The 15,410-nt window shown below is 48.9% G+C and overlaps 1 protein-coding gene across 1 annotated transcript in view; it reads left to right on the forward strand.

The window, feature by feature from the left end:
* Positions 1-1,228: 1,228 nt before the first annotated feature.
* The window catches only part of SPRED2 (sprouty related EVH1 domain containing 2), a 94,405-nt gene continuing 80,223 nt past the window's right edge, over positions 1,229-15,410 (forward strand). The window contains exon 1 of the mRNA XM_080917959.1: positions 1,229-2,004. Coding sequence (XP_080774085.1) covers positions 1,979-2,004 — 26 coding nt within the window. The 5' untranslated portion in view covers positions 1,229-1,978. The remainder of the gene's footprint in view (positions 2,005-15,410) is intronic.

Raw genomic sequence — 15,410 nt, forward strand, 5'->3', positions numbered from 1 at the left:
CGTCTTGAGGAGCAGAAAAGAAACAGGGATTATAGATAGCCCCTGTTCCCTGGCAAGACCTTGGGAAATATCCAATGATTCTGTAATTGGTGGCATCCAGTGCCAGGTGAAAACATGGTGTCCCCTTCAAAAGTTGTAATGGATTTTAATACCACAAATTCTGATTCCAGGCAAATCCACAAGTTGAGTCCTGGGCACAATCTTGTTCATTGTCTATATGGTGCATGGTCCTCTCAGAAAACCTCAGGCAGGTCCTAGGCCATTGTAGAAAAAATAATTTAAAGAGAGGTGGGAAAAGATGGCTCAGCAGTTAAGATCTTCCAGAGAACTGTGGTTTAATTCTTAGTGCCCACATGTAGGCCAGCAACCAGTTCTAGGAGATCCAACTTGTGGTGCTGAAATGCATGCATGGATCCCCTCCCCCCATTCTTAGAAAAGATGGGCTGGGGGTGGAGTAATGAGGGGTTCCTGGGTACGTCTTTGGCCAAAGTCCATCAAAGGCAGTAATCTGTGGCCCAGTAAACTATGGACTTCTAAGGACTGGAGACAAGAAACATTACTCACCGACTGGATAATTTAATTCACTTTGGTGTTACCTTTAAACTTCATTTTTGCCTGCAATGCAAAAGTTTCTTGGCTGTGTGCCTTTTGTTTTCTGTATACTTATTATTATTATTACTATTATTATTATTATTTTAAATGCCCGCTCTAGGTGGGCACAGTGTTGCTTAACAGTAATCCCATCATTTGGATGGCTGAGGCAAGAGGATCAAGAGTTCAAGGGCAGCCCTGGCTACACAGCAAGTTTAAAGCCACCCTGAGAGGCTAGAACAACACTTGCTCTCTCTCGACAAAAAAGATCTCAAGATTCTCATGAAGCGGAACCTCCTCTGTTATACAGGATACTGGCAAAGTCCACATCCCTCTCCTTACATGGTTTCTATCAAGAGGTGGGATGTGGACGCCAGTGGAGGCCAGCGGAGGCCACCTGCACTGCCCTCACCCCCTCTCCCCGCAGTGTTTCTCCAAACCCAAACTCTCTGCCTTGCATCTAAACTCCTCCCCATCTCCGCCCTCCGCCACCTCCCCCCTTGATTTTTAATCCAAAGGTTTGGACGGAGGGAGGGGACAAAACGGGAGCCAGATGTGTTCTTGTCTTCGGCTCCCGCCTCCTCCCTCTAGGGCTTCCTAAAACCCGGAGCCCCGGAGACAAGGATTAGGAGCCCGACAAACGCAGTGCCAACCATGCCGTTCCGAGGCTCCTCCCGGACTGGAAGTTAGCGGGAGGGGGAGTAGACGAGGGACACGCTCTGTAGGCGGGACAAAGCGTTTTGTGAGTGTGTTTTTTTCCTCTCTCTCTGTCTCTCTCTCCTCTCTCTCTTTTTTATTTTGGTCTCAAGTAGGAAGCTTTTTGCACTCCACCACCTCTGGCCGCTGGGAAGACGTCATCGCTTCCGCCCTACTTCCTCCTCCTGTTGGCGGCGCTGAGAATCCAATATGGAGTAAATCGGTGGAGTGGCGAGATGGGGCTCGGACGGGGCGCCCTGCACCGCCTCCCAGGCGCACCTCCCCCGGCCGCCGAGCGCTACCCGGAACCCTGATTGGCCCGGTCCCCGGGGGCGACCCCGGCCCGGCCCCAGCACAGCCGGCTGCCCGCCGCCCCGAGCGTGCTTGTTTTTCTGCTGCTCTCCCCCTCCCGGTCCCCTTCCCAAATCTCGCCCCTGCACCGGCTCGGAGCCCCCGGGACGCGCCCAGCCGGCCCAAGGCGTCCGCTGCCCGGTGCGCCCCTTCCCAGACCTCGCCCTGCGCTCGGGGCTCTCCATTTCCCCGCCTGCCTCGGCGCCCCCTTCATCTCTAGCTCCCCCCTCCACCACCAAATCAGGAGATGTCGGAGATGTGAAGAAGGGGGGCGAGCGCACAGGAAGATGAAGGGAGCCAGGCTGCACGCCGCGGGACAGGCGTCTAGGTGAACAAGAAAATGACCGAAGAAACACACCCGGACGAGTAAGTTAGCTGCGGGTGGGATGCGGGTACCCGGCGGGGCGGCTCGGGGGCCGCCGCCAAGGACGCTGGAGGGGACTCGATGGGGGAACTTGGCGTGGGGTGCAGCCGCTGGCTGAGCTGTCGAGGCTGTGCGCGAGGCTCTCGGCTTGGCTGGGGGAGGCGACAGAAACCGCCTGGGGTCTGCAAGTCTTGGTCTCAGCCCGGGCCAAGGGCGCGCAAATGACCTCGGGGCGGTCCTCGGGCTGCGGGAGCGGAAGCTCTGGCGCCCTCCTTGCGGGGCATCCCGGGGTCGATGGGTCTGTGTGCATAGTGACTTTGTGACTCCTGGCACGGCTGCCCTCCCCACAGCCGTCTCCGGAGCCCTCTGGGGCCCGGGCTCCGCCATTTCGTTTTCTTGAATCGCTCTCATTTGCATACCACATTTTCATTCATAAAAACACGGAGGAGTTGGGGGAGGGCCAGTCGGGCTCGGCACAGGGTCCGTGCGCCCGGGTCCGCGCAGCGGCCGGAGCGCGGGAGCAGCCCGCCGACTCCCGGCGCGCGTGAGTGTGTGCACGCGCGTGTGGGCCGGCACACGCGCCCCGCGGTGTCGGGGCAGCTCGGGGGCGGATCCGAAGCGTGTGCAGCGAGGGCGGGAGAGCGTGCGGGGAAGCGCGCTCCTGGCATGTATGTGAGGGAGAGCGCGTGCCCGTGCGTGTGCCCGGCCCGCAGGCCCGAGGGGAACAAAGCTCTAGGTGCTTAGTCAGAGGTGCTTATGCTCGCCCCTGCGGGAGACCCGGGCTTGTCACCGTCTCTGGGCCAAGTGGCAGCTGCTTCCCGCCTTAGTGGCACCTAGGTTTGGATCTCCGCTCTTGGGTTCGAGGCGTTTCTCTCTCGGTGCGCTGGGGGCGGGGCTGCCGGTCTGCCCTGGGCCAGGGGTCCTGTGCTGTTCAGTGGCTGTATTCGCTCACCACTTTTTTTTTTTTTTTTTTTTGTGAATAAGACGTTCTCCTTTATTGTCACATGATATCCCTCCTCCCCTGCACATTCATAAATCTTGAGCCTGCCTCGGCTCCTTTCATTCAGTGCTGCCATTAGCCAAGGTAGCAGCGGTGCCTGCTTGGACTCCAGAATGGGTCAGCAGTCTCAGGGACACTGAGAGGAGGGGGGACCTGGGGCGGTGAAGCGGGAGTGGCCGGAGTCTAGCTCCCAAACGCTGGGTCTTTTGCTTTTGTGTGTCCACCGCTCCCCCTCCTCCGTGAGCGTTGACACCCTAGAATGCAGAGAAGGGAAGTGACTCAGGACCCGGCCACCAAGCGGCTTAAAGAGTTCTTGTAGCAGGTGGTAGAATCCTGTGCACCACTGTAAAAAATCTCTCTTGTTTTCCTTTGTTTTCGGTGCTGGAGTTCGCACCCAGGGCCTGGCACATCCAGAGGAGCAAGAGCTCTATTACTGAGCTGCAGCCCAACCCTGGTTTGTTTTTAAATGGCCCTTTATCCTGTAGCGTTTATTGTCAAGCTGGGTGGAAGGAAGCTGATGTTCTGCAAAGGGAATTTCCTTCTGTGTGTCCCCAGGGAACTTTGACTGCAGTAACCCTAATCTGTCAAGACACCTGTCCCTGGAGAGGTTCCCACCTGCTGTTTGAGTCTCACAGCAAGCATTGAGTGCTGTTTTAGACATTTTATTTTGCCTTACTATACCTATCATTAAAATCATAAAGTGGGGGGTTGGGTTTTAATGCTGAGACCTGGAAGGGAAAGAATATTTGCTAGGTCTTCCCCTTTTGGATCTTGGCCAATAAACAGTTCTTTCTCTGGGTCCTTGTCTATACTTGCACTTAGGAGTAGCCTTAGGGGTAGTGAACAGTACCTGTGCTGTTGGGGCTTGGAGAGCTTTGCCCAGTGTGCATTAGGTTCCTGGCTCCTACTGGGAGCCCAGGTCTAGCTTGTGCTGTTTTCCTGTAGCTGGTCTGCCTTGTGTCTTTCCCTGTTGCTAGCCTAAACCGAAAGGATTCCCGGTGAGGACACCAGTATTAAGTGAATACTTCCTCATTCCTGCCTTGGGGAGAGAGATCAGTTTTACTATCAGAAGGCTTGTTGAAGCTGAAGTTGGTGGTTCACACCTGCTATCCCAGCAGCTGGAGACTGAAGCAGGAGGATTGTCATGAGTTTGAGGTCAGGTTGGGCTAAGAGTAAGACCTTGACTCCAAAAGTAAAGAATTCTGTTGAGATAGGAGGTCTTGGAGCTGGGCTCTGGTTTCAGAGAGTTAGAGAGCCCTGGTGTCTTCACTGTTGAATTGGCTTTCTGGGGGTTACATTTTTGTTCTTGTCTAGACAGGGCTTCACCTGAATCCCCTGGCTAGTTTGGGAATTTTTGTGTAGACCAGGCTGGACTCAAACTGAGAAGGATCCTCCTGTTTCAGGTTCCTGAGTGCTGGAATCACACGCTGGCTTCCTCACACTGGCTTCTGGAGTTTCTTAATGTGATTCCTGTAGCAATGGAAGATGTAGGACTCACCGTGGTGCATCTCCATTTTGGGGAACCCGAGGAGAGTTGTTTGTCCAAGACCATCATCCCTTTAGTCTCTGAAGTGGAGAATTCACTCAACAGCCGGGATCAGGAAAGACCCCTTTGCTCCTAGCTAGCGTGTGAGCTGTGATGGCTAACCTTAGTGAGCCTCACGCAGCTGGATGGACATTTTGCACCATGGCTGTAACCCTCTCTACCTCCTGGTCATAGTCACCTCATCTCAGTGAGTCATTCCTTGTCTCTGCTTGTTCTAAATTGGTGACAGTCTCTCGTTGCCATGGTTTTTCTCCATTTTCATGAGGTATGAGGAACATATCAAATTAAAGTGAAAGTTAATCAAACTTGGGGATGAGGATTCTGTATTTCCCCCCAAGGTTATGGAAGGAGGTTCAAAGATAATATTCCTAGAGTGTTAGGTTTATTAAGGTGAAAACAACTACAGGACATTAAAACCCAATAGAGGCAATGCTGAGCCATATGACATTTTTTGTCTTTTTAAAGGTTTAGTATTTGTGTGTGTGTGTGTGTGTGTGTGTGTGTGTGTATACGCATGTGCCATGGTACTCCTGTAGAGAGGTCAGAAGATAACTTTGTGGAATTGGTACTCTCTTTTCTCCTTTATGTGGATTCTGGGGACCAAACTCAGGTCATCAGGCAGTGTTTCTATTCTGTGTAAGCAGGATCTTTTGTTTTTAGTTTTTTGAGACAGCTTTTGCTATGTAGCCCTGGCTGGCTTGCAGCTCACAGGCTTGAGTCTCTGTGTCAGGCGAAAATATGAATTGGCCGTGCAGAGTTGGAATCTTGGTCCATTCATTAGAAAGTGCTGCCCTCGCTGTGGCTGTAGCAAGGTTCATCCGCTGTCCTGCTGCCTTAACTGATAAAACCTGCAGTGACAGCAGCAGAAAAACCAATGCATTTTTTTGCCCCAGCAGTTAATTGGTGCTGTGTGTGTGTGTGTGTGTATTTGTAGCTACCCATGAGTAGCTGAGGATGGCCTTGAACTTACTGTTAGCTTACTGTGACTATCTCTTCGTTCTGGGATTCTGTCTCACTTCCCATCCATAGAAGAATGCTGCTTATCCTTCCTGCCCTTCTGAGCCGTCCTTTGGGAGCTGTCTTGCCTCCTCTACCCCCCAGTGACTGTAGGCTTTTTTTCCCTCCGGTTCTGCCAGGCAGTTCCTACCGAGATAGCTGGGTTTCTCCTGGGCTAGATTCTGCATCAGACTGTGGACTTTTTGGATTTAGGGTTATTGCTTAGTAAATCCACTGCTTACTGTTCAGCTGCTGGCCTAGTACCCACTCAACCATCCATCCACCCACCCACCCACCCACCCATCCATCCATCCATCCATCCACCCATCCACCCACCCATCCACCCACCCACCCACCCACCCATCCACCCATCCACCCACCCACCCACCCACCCACCCATCCATCCACCCACCCACCCACCCACCCACCCATCCACCCACCCACCCACCCACCCACCCACCCATCCACCCACCCACCCACCCACCCACCCATCCATCCACCCACCCACCCACCCATCCATCCATCCATCCATCCATCCATCCATCCATCCATCCATCCATCCATCCAGTGATATAGATAAAATAAAAACTAAAGAGAGATCAACACCCTGTTGGCAGTGGTCAGTACTTGAGGTTGTCTCTTGACCTGTACATAGACACCACGGTCTATGTATGACTGCACACATGCACTAAGACAAAATATTTTGTTCTTGGGAAGAATGTAATAATTACAGTGTGGCACTTGTTCAGCCTAGGCAGGAGTTAGCCATCCCGAGCAACTTACCTGCTCTGAGGGTGCACACAGGGCTGTTTTGTGGACGTGAATGTAGAACTTTCAGAGAGTAGCAGTCTGTCATGGTGACTCAGCACCATTTTGATTGTAGTTGTTGAGGTTAGAAGTGGGAAGCAGAAGTTTGCTGTTGATTGATTGGTTGGTTTTTAGAGATGGGGGTTAGGGAGTCTCTGTGTTGCCGAGGCCAGCCTTGAACTCTTGAACTCCAGCCTTCGTTCTTCCTGCCTCTGTATCCCGGAACTTGGACTGTGGCATTGTGTCACTGGATCAGCACATTTTCCAGCTTAGAAGTACATCTCTGGCATAGTAAGACCGTCTGTGTTTCTACCCCTGCATGGAGTCTGCAGAAATCACAGCATTAATAATTTGCAGTAGCTGCAGGGTTCCGGTGGAGTCTTCTCGATTGATGCTGGAGATCGCTGTGCTGATGAAACCCAGTGCTGGCAGAGGTCCGACAGTACTGGCTGAACACACACACACACACACACACACACACACACACACACACACACACACACACACACACAACAGATCCTCCGAGCTAAAGGAGGCAGAGCAGGAAGTTTTGATATGTGTGGTTGTTTGTTTTGGCTCATTGTCTCTGAAGGAAATTAGACCTTTAAGGTAAGACCTTAGTGATGTGGGGGCTCTTTCTAGAGCTTCTGGTCACATTTTCCATGGATGCACACGGTGCCCTGTGTGGCAGAGTGTATGTGTTTTTGATTTATTCTTTCACAATCTCATGCCCACACGTAGAATGTGCTCTTGTTCCTTAGACACCCCCACCCATCATCCTCTTGTCCTTCCGTTTCCCATTGAGCCCCCTCCCCGATATTTGCTCTGTCCTGTGGGCTAACCTGGTAGTGTGAACTGTGGCACTTGGCTAGTTCAGGGTATTTCTAAACTGTCTCTGTGCTTTGGGTGTGTGTCTGGCCTGCTGCATTTCATTGTGGTTTGCATGTGTGTGGGTGGGGACAAGGAATATTTTTTTGCATGTTTGCCCAGAGTAGGTGTGTTCTTAAATAGCTTGACCTGTATCTCAGGTTAAGGAAAGAAAACAAGCTAGGATTAATAAAATACTTGGTACTCACTGGCACAAGAGCCCACCCACCTAAAAGGCAACTGTTTTTATGACCACTCGGTTGCCTTTCTTTTTCTGTTTTGTTTTGTGTTTTGTTTATCTGTTTGTCTTTTGAGACAGGGTTTCTTGGTTTTAGCTCTGGCTGGCCCAGAACGCACAGAGTTTCATTTGAACGCTCTGACTCCTGAGTGTGAGGATTAAAAGCATGCACTGTCACAACCACGCTTCAGTTCCCTTTCTTGGATGATCTTTATTAACAACACATCCACGTAGCCTTTTGTGCGCATGACTATCAACACATGCTTAAGACAAGGAAGCTGACCGAAAACACTGTTTTCTTTATTTGTGCTTAGTGGGCGGAGGTAAAGAAATCATCTTAACCTTATCTTAGCTTTTAGTACTTTTGGTTTTGTTTTGTATTTCAGACGGAGTCTCACTAAGTAGCCCTGGCTAGCCTGGAACATTATGTAGACCAGGCTGGCCTTGAATTCACAGGGATCTAACTGCCTCTGACTCCTAAGTGCTGGGGTTAAAGACGTGGGCTGACACACTTGGTATTAAGAACTTTTGATTGAAGATATTAAAACAGACACGACAGCTTCTGCAGTGGATGGCTGTGGCTCACTCCGTCTGTCTTTGAAATAGTAATTCTTTGTAGATCTGATTATATTGCTCACAGTTATATTCCCGGCAGAGCCATTCATAAATGCAGAGAAATGTACCAGGCTAAATGTCGGTTGTCTCTCCCCGATTCATCTGATAATAAGATTCTTTCCTTTCTGTCTTCACGGTTTATTCTGTTTTTTCTTTTTGTCATTGCATAGCCCTGAATCTTGCTCTCCTCTGCCCTGCTGACTCAGATAATCCTGGCTGGGCTTACATTTGTGTTCTATTGGAACTGCAGGTGCACAGGTAAACTTCCCATGATGTCTGAAGAATTGACCGACTCTCACATCCAGGGCCTGACAGTGCCTATCAGGAGACTTCCTGTAAACATGCTGATGGAAGTTAATGTTTTCTTCATTAAAAAATCATTTTGCCCACATAAACATTTAATGATAATTCACTTGGTTCTTGCATACATAAAAAAAGTATTTTTGTTTTTCTTTCTTTTTTTCTTTGTCTTTTTGGCACAGGTTCTCACATGGTTCAGTTTGGCCTAGAATTCAGCATTTGGCCTAGGATGACATTGAATTACCACACACCCCGTTCTGGCACTTAGACCCTTGTGCATGCTAGGCAAGTGTTCTGCCGCCCAAGTTACACCCCCAACCCCAGTTTTGTTAGTTTGTTTTGTTTTGTTTTGTTTTTTGAGACAAAGTCACACTATGTAGCCCTGGCTGGCCTAGAAGTACTGTTGTAGACTAGGTTGACCTTGAATTCACACAGAGATATGACTGCCTCTGCCACTCAAGTATAGGACTAAAGGTGTGGGTCACTTGACCTCTTCTGACCCCCATTTGTTTTTTAAGACAGGTTCTTACTTTATATAGCCCAGGCTGGCCTAGAACTCACTGTAACCCAGACAGACCTCCAAGCTGTATCCTCTTGTCTTCCTTTTCAAGTGCTAGAATTACAGACATAAGTGGACGCCTCTAGTGCTGGCCCACCAAACCCAAGAGGGAGGCCACCAGGAAGGAAGTGGACTGAATAGGGGCTTTTGCTCTGGATCACGTACAGATTATTGTGTTGAGCTGATCTAGACCTGGCTCTTACTAAGATGGAAGTGTGAAAGCGCTGTGTGAAAGAGCTTTCAGTAGACGGACCTTGGGGATTCGCTGGACCCCCACATCCGCTTGGGCTCCTTGTGTGCCAAGATGTCTGGTCTTGAGAATTCCATGACAAGCATCCTCGGCCTGTCCACACTTCGAAGTGGAGCACCTTGCCCAGCGTTCCCTGGAGCTTCTGAAGGGAGGGCTAGGTGGTTCCTTTCCTTCTGCTGGTTCCTTTGCTTCTGTGATGTCCTGGTAGAATCCTCCAGAATAAAACAGTCTTTGTCTTTATTTCTGTAGTGTCAGCAATGACCAGCTGCCATTCTTAGTTTCGTTTTGAGGCGGGGTCTTGTTATGTCCCCGACTGGCCTGGTCTCGAGGCCACTCGAGCTTGTGCTGGAGTCCTCCTGCATCAGCCTTCTCGTTGCTGGGTTAGAGAGATGAGCCAGGCGTCTTGTGGAGATTCTGACTTTCGTAGCTTCTCTCTCACAGTCAGAGTTCTCCCTCCTGGTTGCTATCCTTGGCAGTCTCCGGCCTTCTCGAGTGTGTGGTCTAAAAATCTTACTGCTGACTGCTTCCAGATTGGTTCTGAAGTGACAGTCAGTATGTCGGAGGGGACAGGCTGAGGCTCAGGGCTCCCCTGATGACGTTGGCTTAGGATGCGTTTTGTCTTCTCATGCCTTGTTGGCATTTCGTTTTATATTTCCTTCCAAGGAAACAAGTGTGGTGCTGGGCCAGTTTAATTTAGTAGATATTTCGACAGTTTGGTTCATATAGCAGACCTTTTAAAGCTATACGAATAAACAGTCTTAATATAGTTACTCATTGCTTAAAGATTGAGTCAAGTCTGTTACTCCCCCGGGGCTATGTGCACCAGGGTGCAGGATACTTGTTCTGTTATTTACTGGTTTTGTGGGCCTTGCTGTCCTTTCTTAGATTTTTATTTTTTATTTATTTTTGTTCCAGGGGAAGTTTAGGACCAGTAGAGAACTGGTGTCGGTATTGTGGGTGGTGCATTTAGATTCTGATGCATGTGCTTAGGGCCTAATTGCACAACCACATATGAATTATTGTATAGCTAGAAACAAGCAGCTCTGGTGCAGCCAGAGAACAGAGTGACCAGCTCAGCTCAGCCTGTCACTGAATACAGAGCAACCAACACCTACCTCAAATCCACCCACCTGTCAGAGCGTGACTCAGGCAGTCCCTGCCCTTGGGGAACTTTTGGTCTAGGATGCTAGACACTTTCTCGTGCCTTACGGGTGCGAGGTCAGTTCTGTCTTCTTGGTTCACTGATTGCTGTACTTGCCTCTATCCTCACCTGCTAACGATCTTCCTGGACCCTGCAGCCAAAATGTCATGCCATGAGTTGTTAGGATCTTCATGATGTTGTCAGGCTTCCCTGGCAAGCATTACCTTGAGTGGTTTGTAAAGCAGGTGGAGGTGGTTGTACCTAAGTGTGCGTCCATGGTTGCCTGTGGAGAGAATGGCTGACCCTCTGACCCTCCAGCATCTTTGTACTGTAGGTAAGAAAAAGCTTTTGTGAAGTTAATGTCTTGCTCAAGGACTGAGGCTATAGGTCACTAGTAGAATATTTGCCTAGCGTGCACAAAGACACTCTGATTTTCATCTCTAGAATGCACACGTGTGCATGCGCGCGCATACACACACACACACACACACACACACACACACACACACACACATACAGTGCTAATAATCAGTTAAAAGTTTTTATCTTGCTTGATCACAGCAGGATTTATGCTCTTGTTTTGTTCTGTTTTAAATAAGGTCTCATTCTGTGGCCTAGGCTAGTCTCAGTGTCATGGCCTAGGCCTTGGTGTCCTCGTAGTGACCCAGCTGGCCTAGCAGGACTTTGGTTTCGTTATCATTACTATTAATAATAACAATAAAAATTTTAACTTATTTTTGTTGTGTTTGAGACAGGGTTTCTCTGTGTAGCCCTGGCTGTCCCAGAACTCAGTCTGTAGACCAGACTGGTTGGTCCTCAGGTCTCTTAGGTCTGCCTGTTACTCCCTTCAGAGTGTTGGGATTAAAGGTGTGCACACCACTGCCCAGCTGAACTCAACATCTTGTAAACATTTTAATACTAGGTGACATGCATCTCTTTGCCAGCCCTTTATTGTGGGTTGAACCTAGGCGCTCTTGTAGGCTAGATCCGCTCTGTGAGTGAGCTATCTCCAGCTTCCTCTGCCTGCAGTATGTAGAGTTCTCACTCGGAGAGAACAAGTTGCCTGCCTTATCCCAGATGGAAAGTGTATGAAGAAAGTAGCCAGGAGGGCACACTTTACCTGCACCAGCTGATAAGAAACAGTAGCTTCCAAAAGGACTCTGGTACTGGGCTGGTATAGGGATGGGATCCTGACTAGGTGGGGCCTGAGATGGTGCATGTTTTCAGAAGGAATCAAGATTTTTTTTTTATGTATATGGGTCTAGACCTAAGATTTGATGAGACATACTTGGTATTAGTAATTCATTTGTTGAGGCTCACTGGACAAGGTGGGAGATAGTACTAAAACTATCTTTTCTCATCCCTGGCAGAATTTCCTGTTTGACTTTAGATGGGAACGTGTTTTCTTCTGGCAGTTAAAAAAAAAAAAGGTCAAGCCCTTAATTCCGGCACTTGGGATGCTGAGGCAGGAGGATTCCTCAGTTCAAGACCAGCCTTGTTTCTACAAAGTGAGTTCCAGGACAGCCAAGGGTACCCAGAAAGACCCTGTCTCAAAAAACCAACACCCCCTCCAAAAACAACCCCCCCAAACCAAAAACATTGTTTGTGTGTGCCAGGAGCCCCAAGAAATCTGTCACTTAGATGTGTGAAGGTCCTCAGCTGCGTGATATCTCAACAGGCTGAGGGCAGTCTGCAAGTCTAGAGAAATATGTCCTGTACAGAAAGCCTGCAGGCCCTGGGCAGCGTGCAAGCTCAGCCCTAGAAGAAATCACAGGAAATAATTAAACAGAGAAGGTCAGAGAAGGAGGAAGCTCTTGTGTTGTTTCTGATGCGGTTAGCATTGTTGTTAAGCTGGGATTGAGAGGACATGTTTAAATCTCCTGGCAAGTGATTGCTTGGGGCTTTGATTGTATTTAAATCGTGGCCCTTTTAGTTTATCCTTTTAGACAGCAATCTTGTTAGGAAATGAATTGCTTTTAGGTCTTATCAGGAACCCCTGTGTGCCTAAGCAGAAATCTTAAGTAAGAGTTGCTTATAGCCAGGCATTTAAGTGGGGGTGACTGTCAAGACTATTAGAGGTTAATTTTAGGTATCTGCAGCTCTCCCTAATTCTCTTGATTAAACACTTTAACATAATAGTTTCTGTAATTGGAATAATGATGGAATATTAGCATGCATATTAAGCCATTTACCTAAGTCTGAATAGGGTTAAAATGGAAATGATCTGTCACTTGTCAGATCTTTCTCTTTTCAGATAATTCCTGGTGAGGAATGGGAAGAGTCTGGAGAGGAGTTGGAAGAGGGAGGAGGGCTGGACTTGGGTCTGGCTGCTGGAGATCTAAGAATAGACCACGAGGCTAAAATAAGTGAGAGATTCTTTGTTTCCCCCCCAAAAGACGCACTAAAAATACGCAAGCCTGCAGTTCTCCTGGGGGGGGGGGGGTAGGGAGTGGGGTGGGGCCCTACGCCTTATTAGTCTGCTATGTTTTTCTTTTTGAGGATCCGTGAGCAGGGCCTAAGCTCCATTCCCAGGAAGTCTCTTTTAAAGACTATTTTAAAGATTTGTATTTTTTAACTGTATATATGTGTATGGGTATGTGCCTGTGAATGTGGGTTCATAGGGAGGCCAGAAGAGGGAGGTGTGGTATCCCCTTAAGCTGGAATGATGTCTGGTCTCTGGTCCTCTGTAAGAGCAGCTCTTCCTATTAACTGCGATCTCCAGCTCCTGTGGCTCTTGCTACTTGTTCTTTGGCTGTGTGTGTGTGTGTGTGTGTGTGTGTGTGTGTGTGTGTGCCCTGCAGTGTGGATGTAGAGGTCAGAAGACAGCTTTTGGGGGTTGATCTTTTGTTTGACCATGTGGGTCCCATCAATCAAGCTCAGGCTGTGAGAATTTACCCAGGGAGCCCTTTGACCAGCCCTAATCTGCAAGTCTTGAATTGGCCAACTGCTCACTGGCTCACAAGTAGTCCGGATCCTTTCTGTAATCTAAGTGTTACCCACATAGTGTGTATCTTTTCCAGTACACACAGTAGTGCTCTTACCATAATAAAATATAGCCTCATTAGGTATTGCTGACATGACAGTGGGTTTTTGTTTCATGACTCTTTTCAACTCAGCAGTCTTTCAGAGATAGATACATGTTTAGAGTGCCTGCAGGGTAGGGGGCTCCTTGTCTGTGGTTAGGAAGTAGCAGCCAGCGTCAGACTGGAGACCAGGGAAGGTCTCCAGGAGAGGACATGCTGACTGTGAGTCAGTACTTGGTTTTCTGATTAAAGCAGGAGGTGTTGGGGTGAATCTTGCCCCTTTCAGCTCCATCCATCTCCCCACCCCTCAGCTGTTAAACAAAACATTTCTCTGCAATGCTTCCCTCTTTATAATGGAGGACAGGCTGCCCCAACTCTAAGAGCTTGAATGGATGCCAGATAGCAAAGAAGAGAGATTGCTGTGTGTGTAGTGAGTCCTGGGGTTCCCACTCCTTTGCCCCTCACCTGCTGTGTGGTCTTGGTCCTGCTAGTGCATGTCTGTGGACAATAACACTGTAAGACTCTTCTACAGGCAGATGTTACAAAGAAACCTCATTGCTTAAAAAAGAAAAAGGCTGGAGAGATGGCTCAGTGGTTAGTACTCACTGTTTTTTGCAGAGAACCTAGGTTGGGTTCCCAGCACCCACATGATGGCTGATCTGCCTGTAACTCTAGTTCCTGGGGATCTTATCCCCTCTTCTGGCCTCCTTGGGCTCACATAGCATATAGTACACATAGCCACATGTAGGAACATGCACTCAAATAAATAAATCTGTAAAAAGTATGACCATTGTGTGTAGTGGTTAGGACTATAGCTCCGTGATAGAGCGCTTACTTAGCATGTACAAAGCCTTGGGTTTGATCCCTTGTTCATAATCAGCAAAAGCATGTAGAGCCAAGCCCGTGAGCACAGGAGGCAGAGGCAAGAGGATTGTGAGTTTGAGGCTCGCCTGATCTACATAGCAAGTTCTAGGACACCCAGAGCTACATAATAAATCCTGTCTCAAAACAAAAACAAAAAGCAAAACAAATAATGAACAAAAAACAAGCACCCTTGCTCACACAGATGCTTTGATTCTAGTGCTGGGGAGGCAGAGGCAGGTGGATCTGAGTCTGAGCCCATCCTGGTCTACGAGCTTTGATTTTCTGTTTTTCTCTTAAATAGAAAAAGAAAGAAATTGAGTGTGTGTGTGAGTGAGATTATACTAGCCAAAGCAAAGCCTGGCGTTTTTGCAGATGGTGCATTTGCAGGGAGAGGCAGAGCAAGCAAACTGGGGAGGGGCTAGCTCTTGTCCGTAGGCTTCCTCTACAAACAGGAAGTTCATTCTTGGTGAGGCTGGAGAAAACCAGTCGGGTCCACCAAGGCTAACTTTGGAGATTGCTGGGTGCTAGGCCAGGAAAGTAGGTGTTGGGACTATCAGCTGAAGGCTTCGGAGCAAGCAGATGAGAAAGTTGGTAATACAAACCAGTGAGAGGGTGTGGGCTAGGTTGATGACAAGGACACTTGTCCCTGTGTCTGACATGCAGGATAGGACTTTTCTGTTTGGCTTTAGCACTGAGGGTGTTGATGGAGAAGTCTGCCTTTGTGAGAGGTCAGAAGGTGTGACTTTCAGAACTGTCAAGCAGCTTGCTTTGACTCTGAAAGTCAGGCATCCTCAGAACTCTCCGGAGGCTTCTCTCACCCTTTCTCAGTAGGGTAAAGTATTGTAGAGCTGGAGACGATGTTGGGAAAGGACAAACTTAGGTGTCCCTTCTTCAACACGTACAAGGTCATGCAGCCATGGTGTGGTTTGAGCCACGGCAGAGAGGTAGCATCTGGTCTCGGTGCCATCCCGTTTTGGGTTTTCTATTAAACCTTTGTGACCTTCATTAGCTCTGAGTTGTCAGAGCCTCAGGAGACAGGAAGAAGATGGAGGCGACATCCATTCAGATACATGTGGCCCACGTAGATATTGAAGCATCAGCAGGAACAGATTGCTAGCCCTGGTCACATGCTGTGCAAGGGTGAGCTAGATGAGCCTCCAAATGCTCTTCCTGTGTGTGTCGCCTGTGGCTTGGCAGGGGGT

This window comes from Micromys minutus, assembly GCF_963924665.1.
Source record: "Micromys minutus genome assembly, chromosome: 1".
NCBI lineage: Eukaryota > Metazoa > Chordata > Mammalia > Rodentia > Muridae > Micromys > Micromys minutus.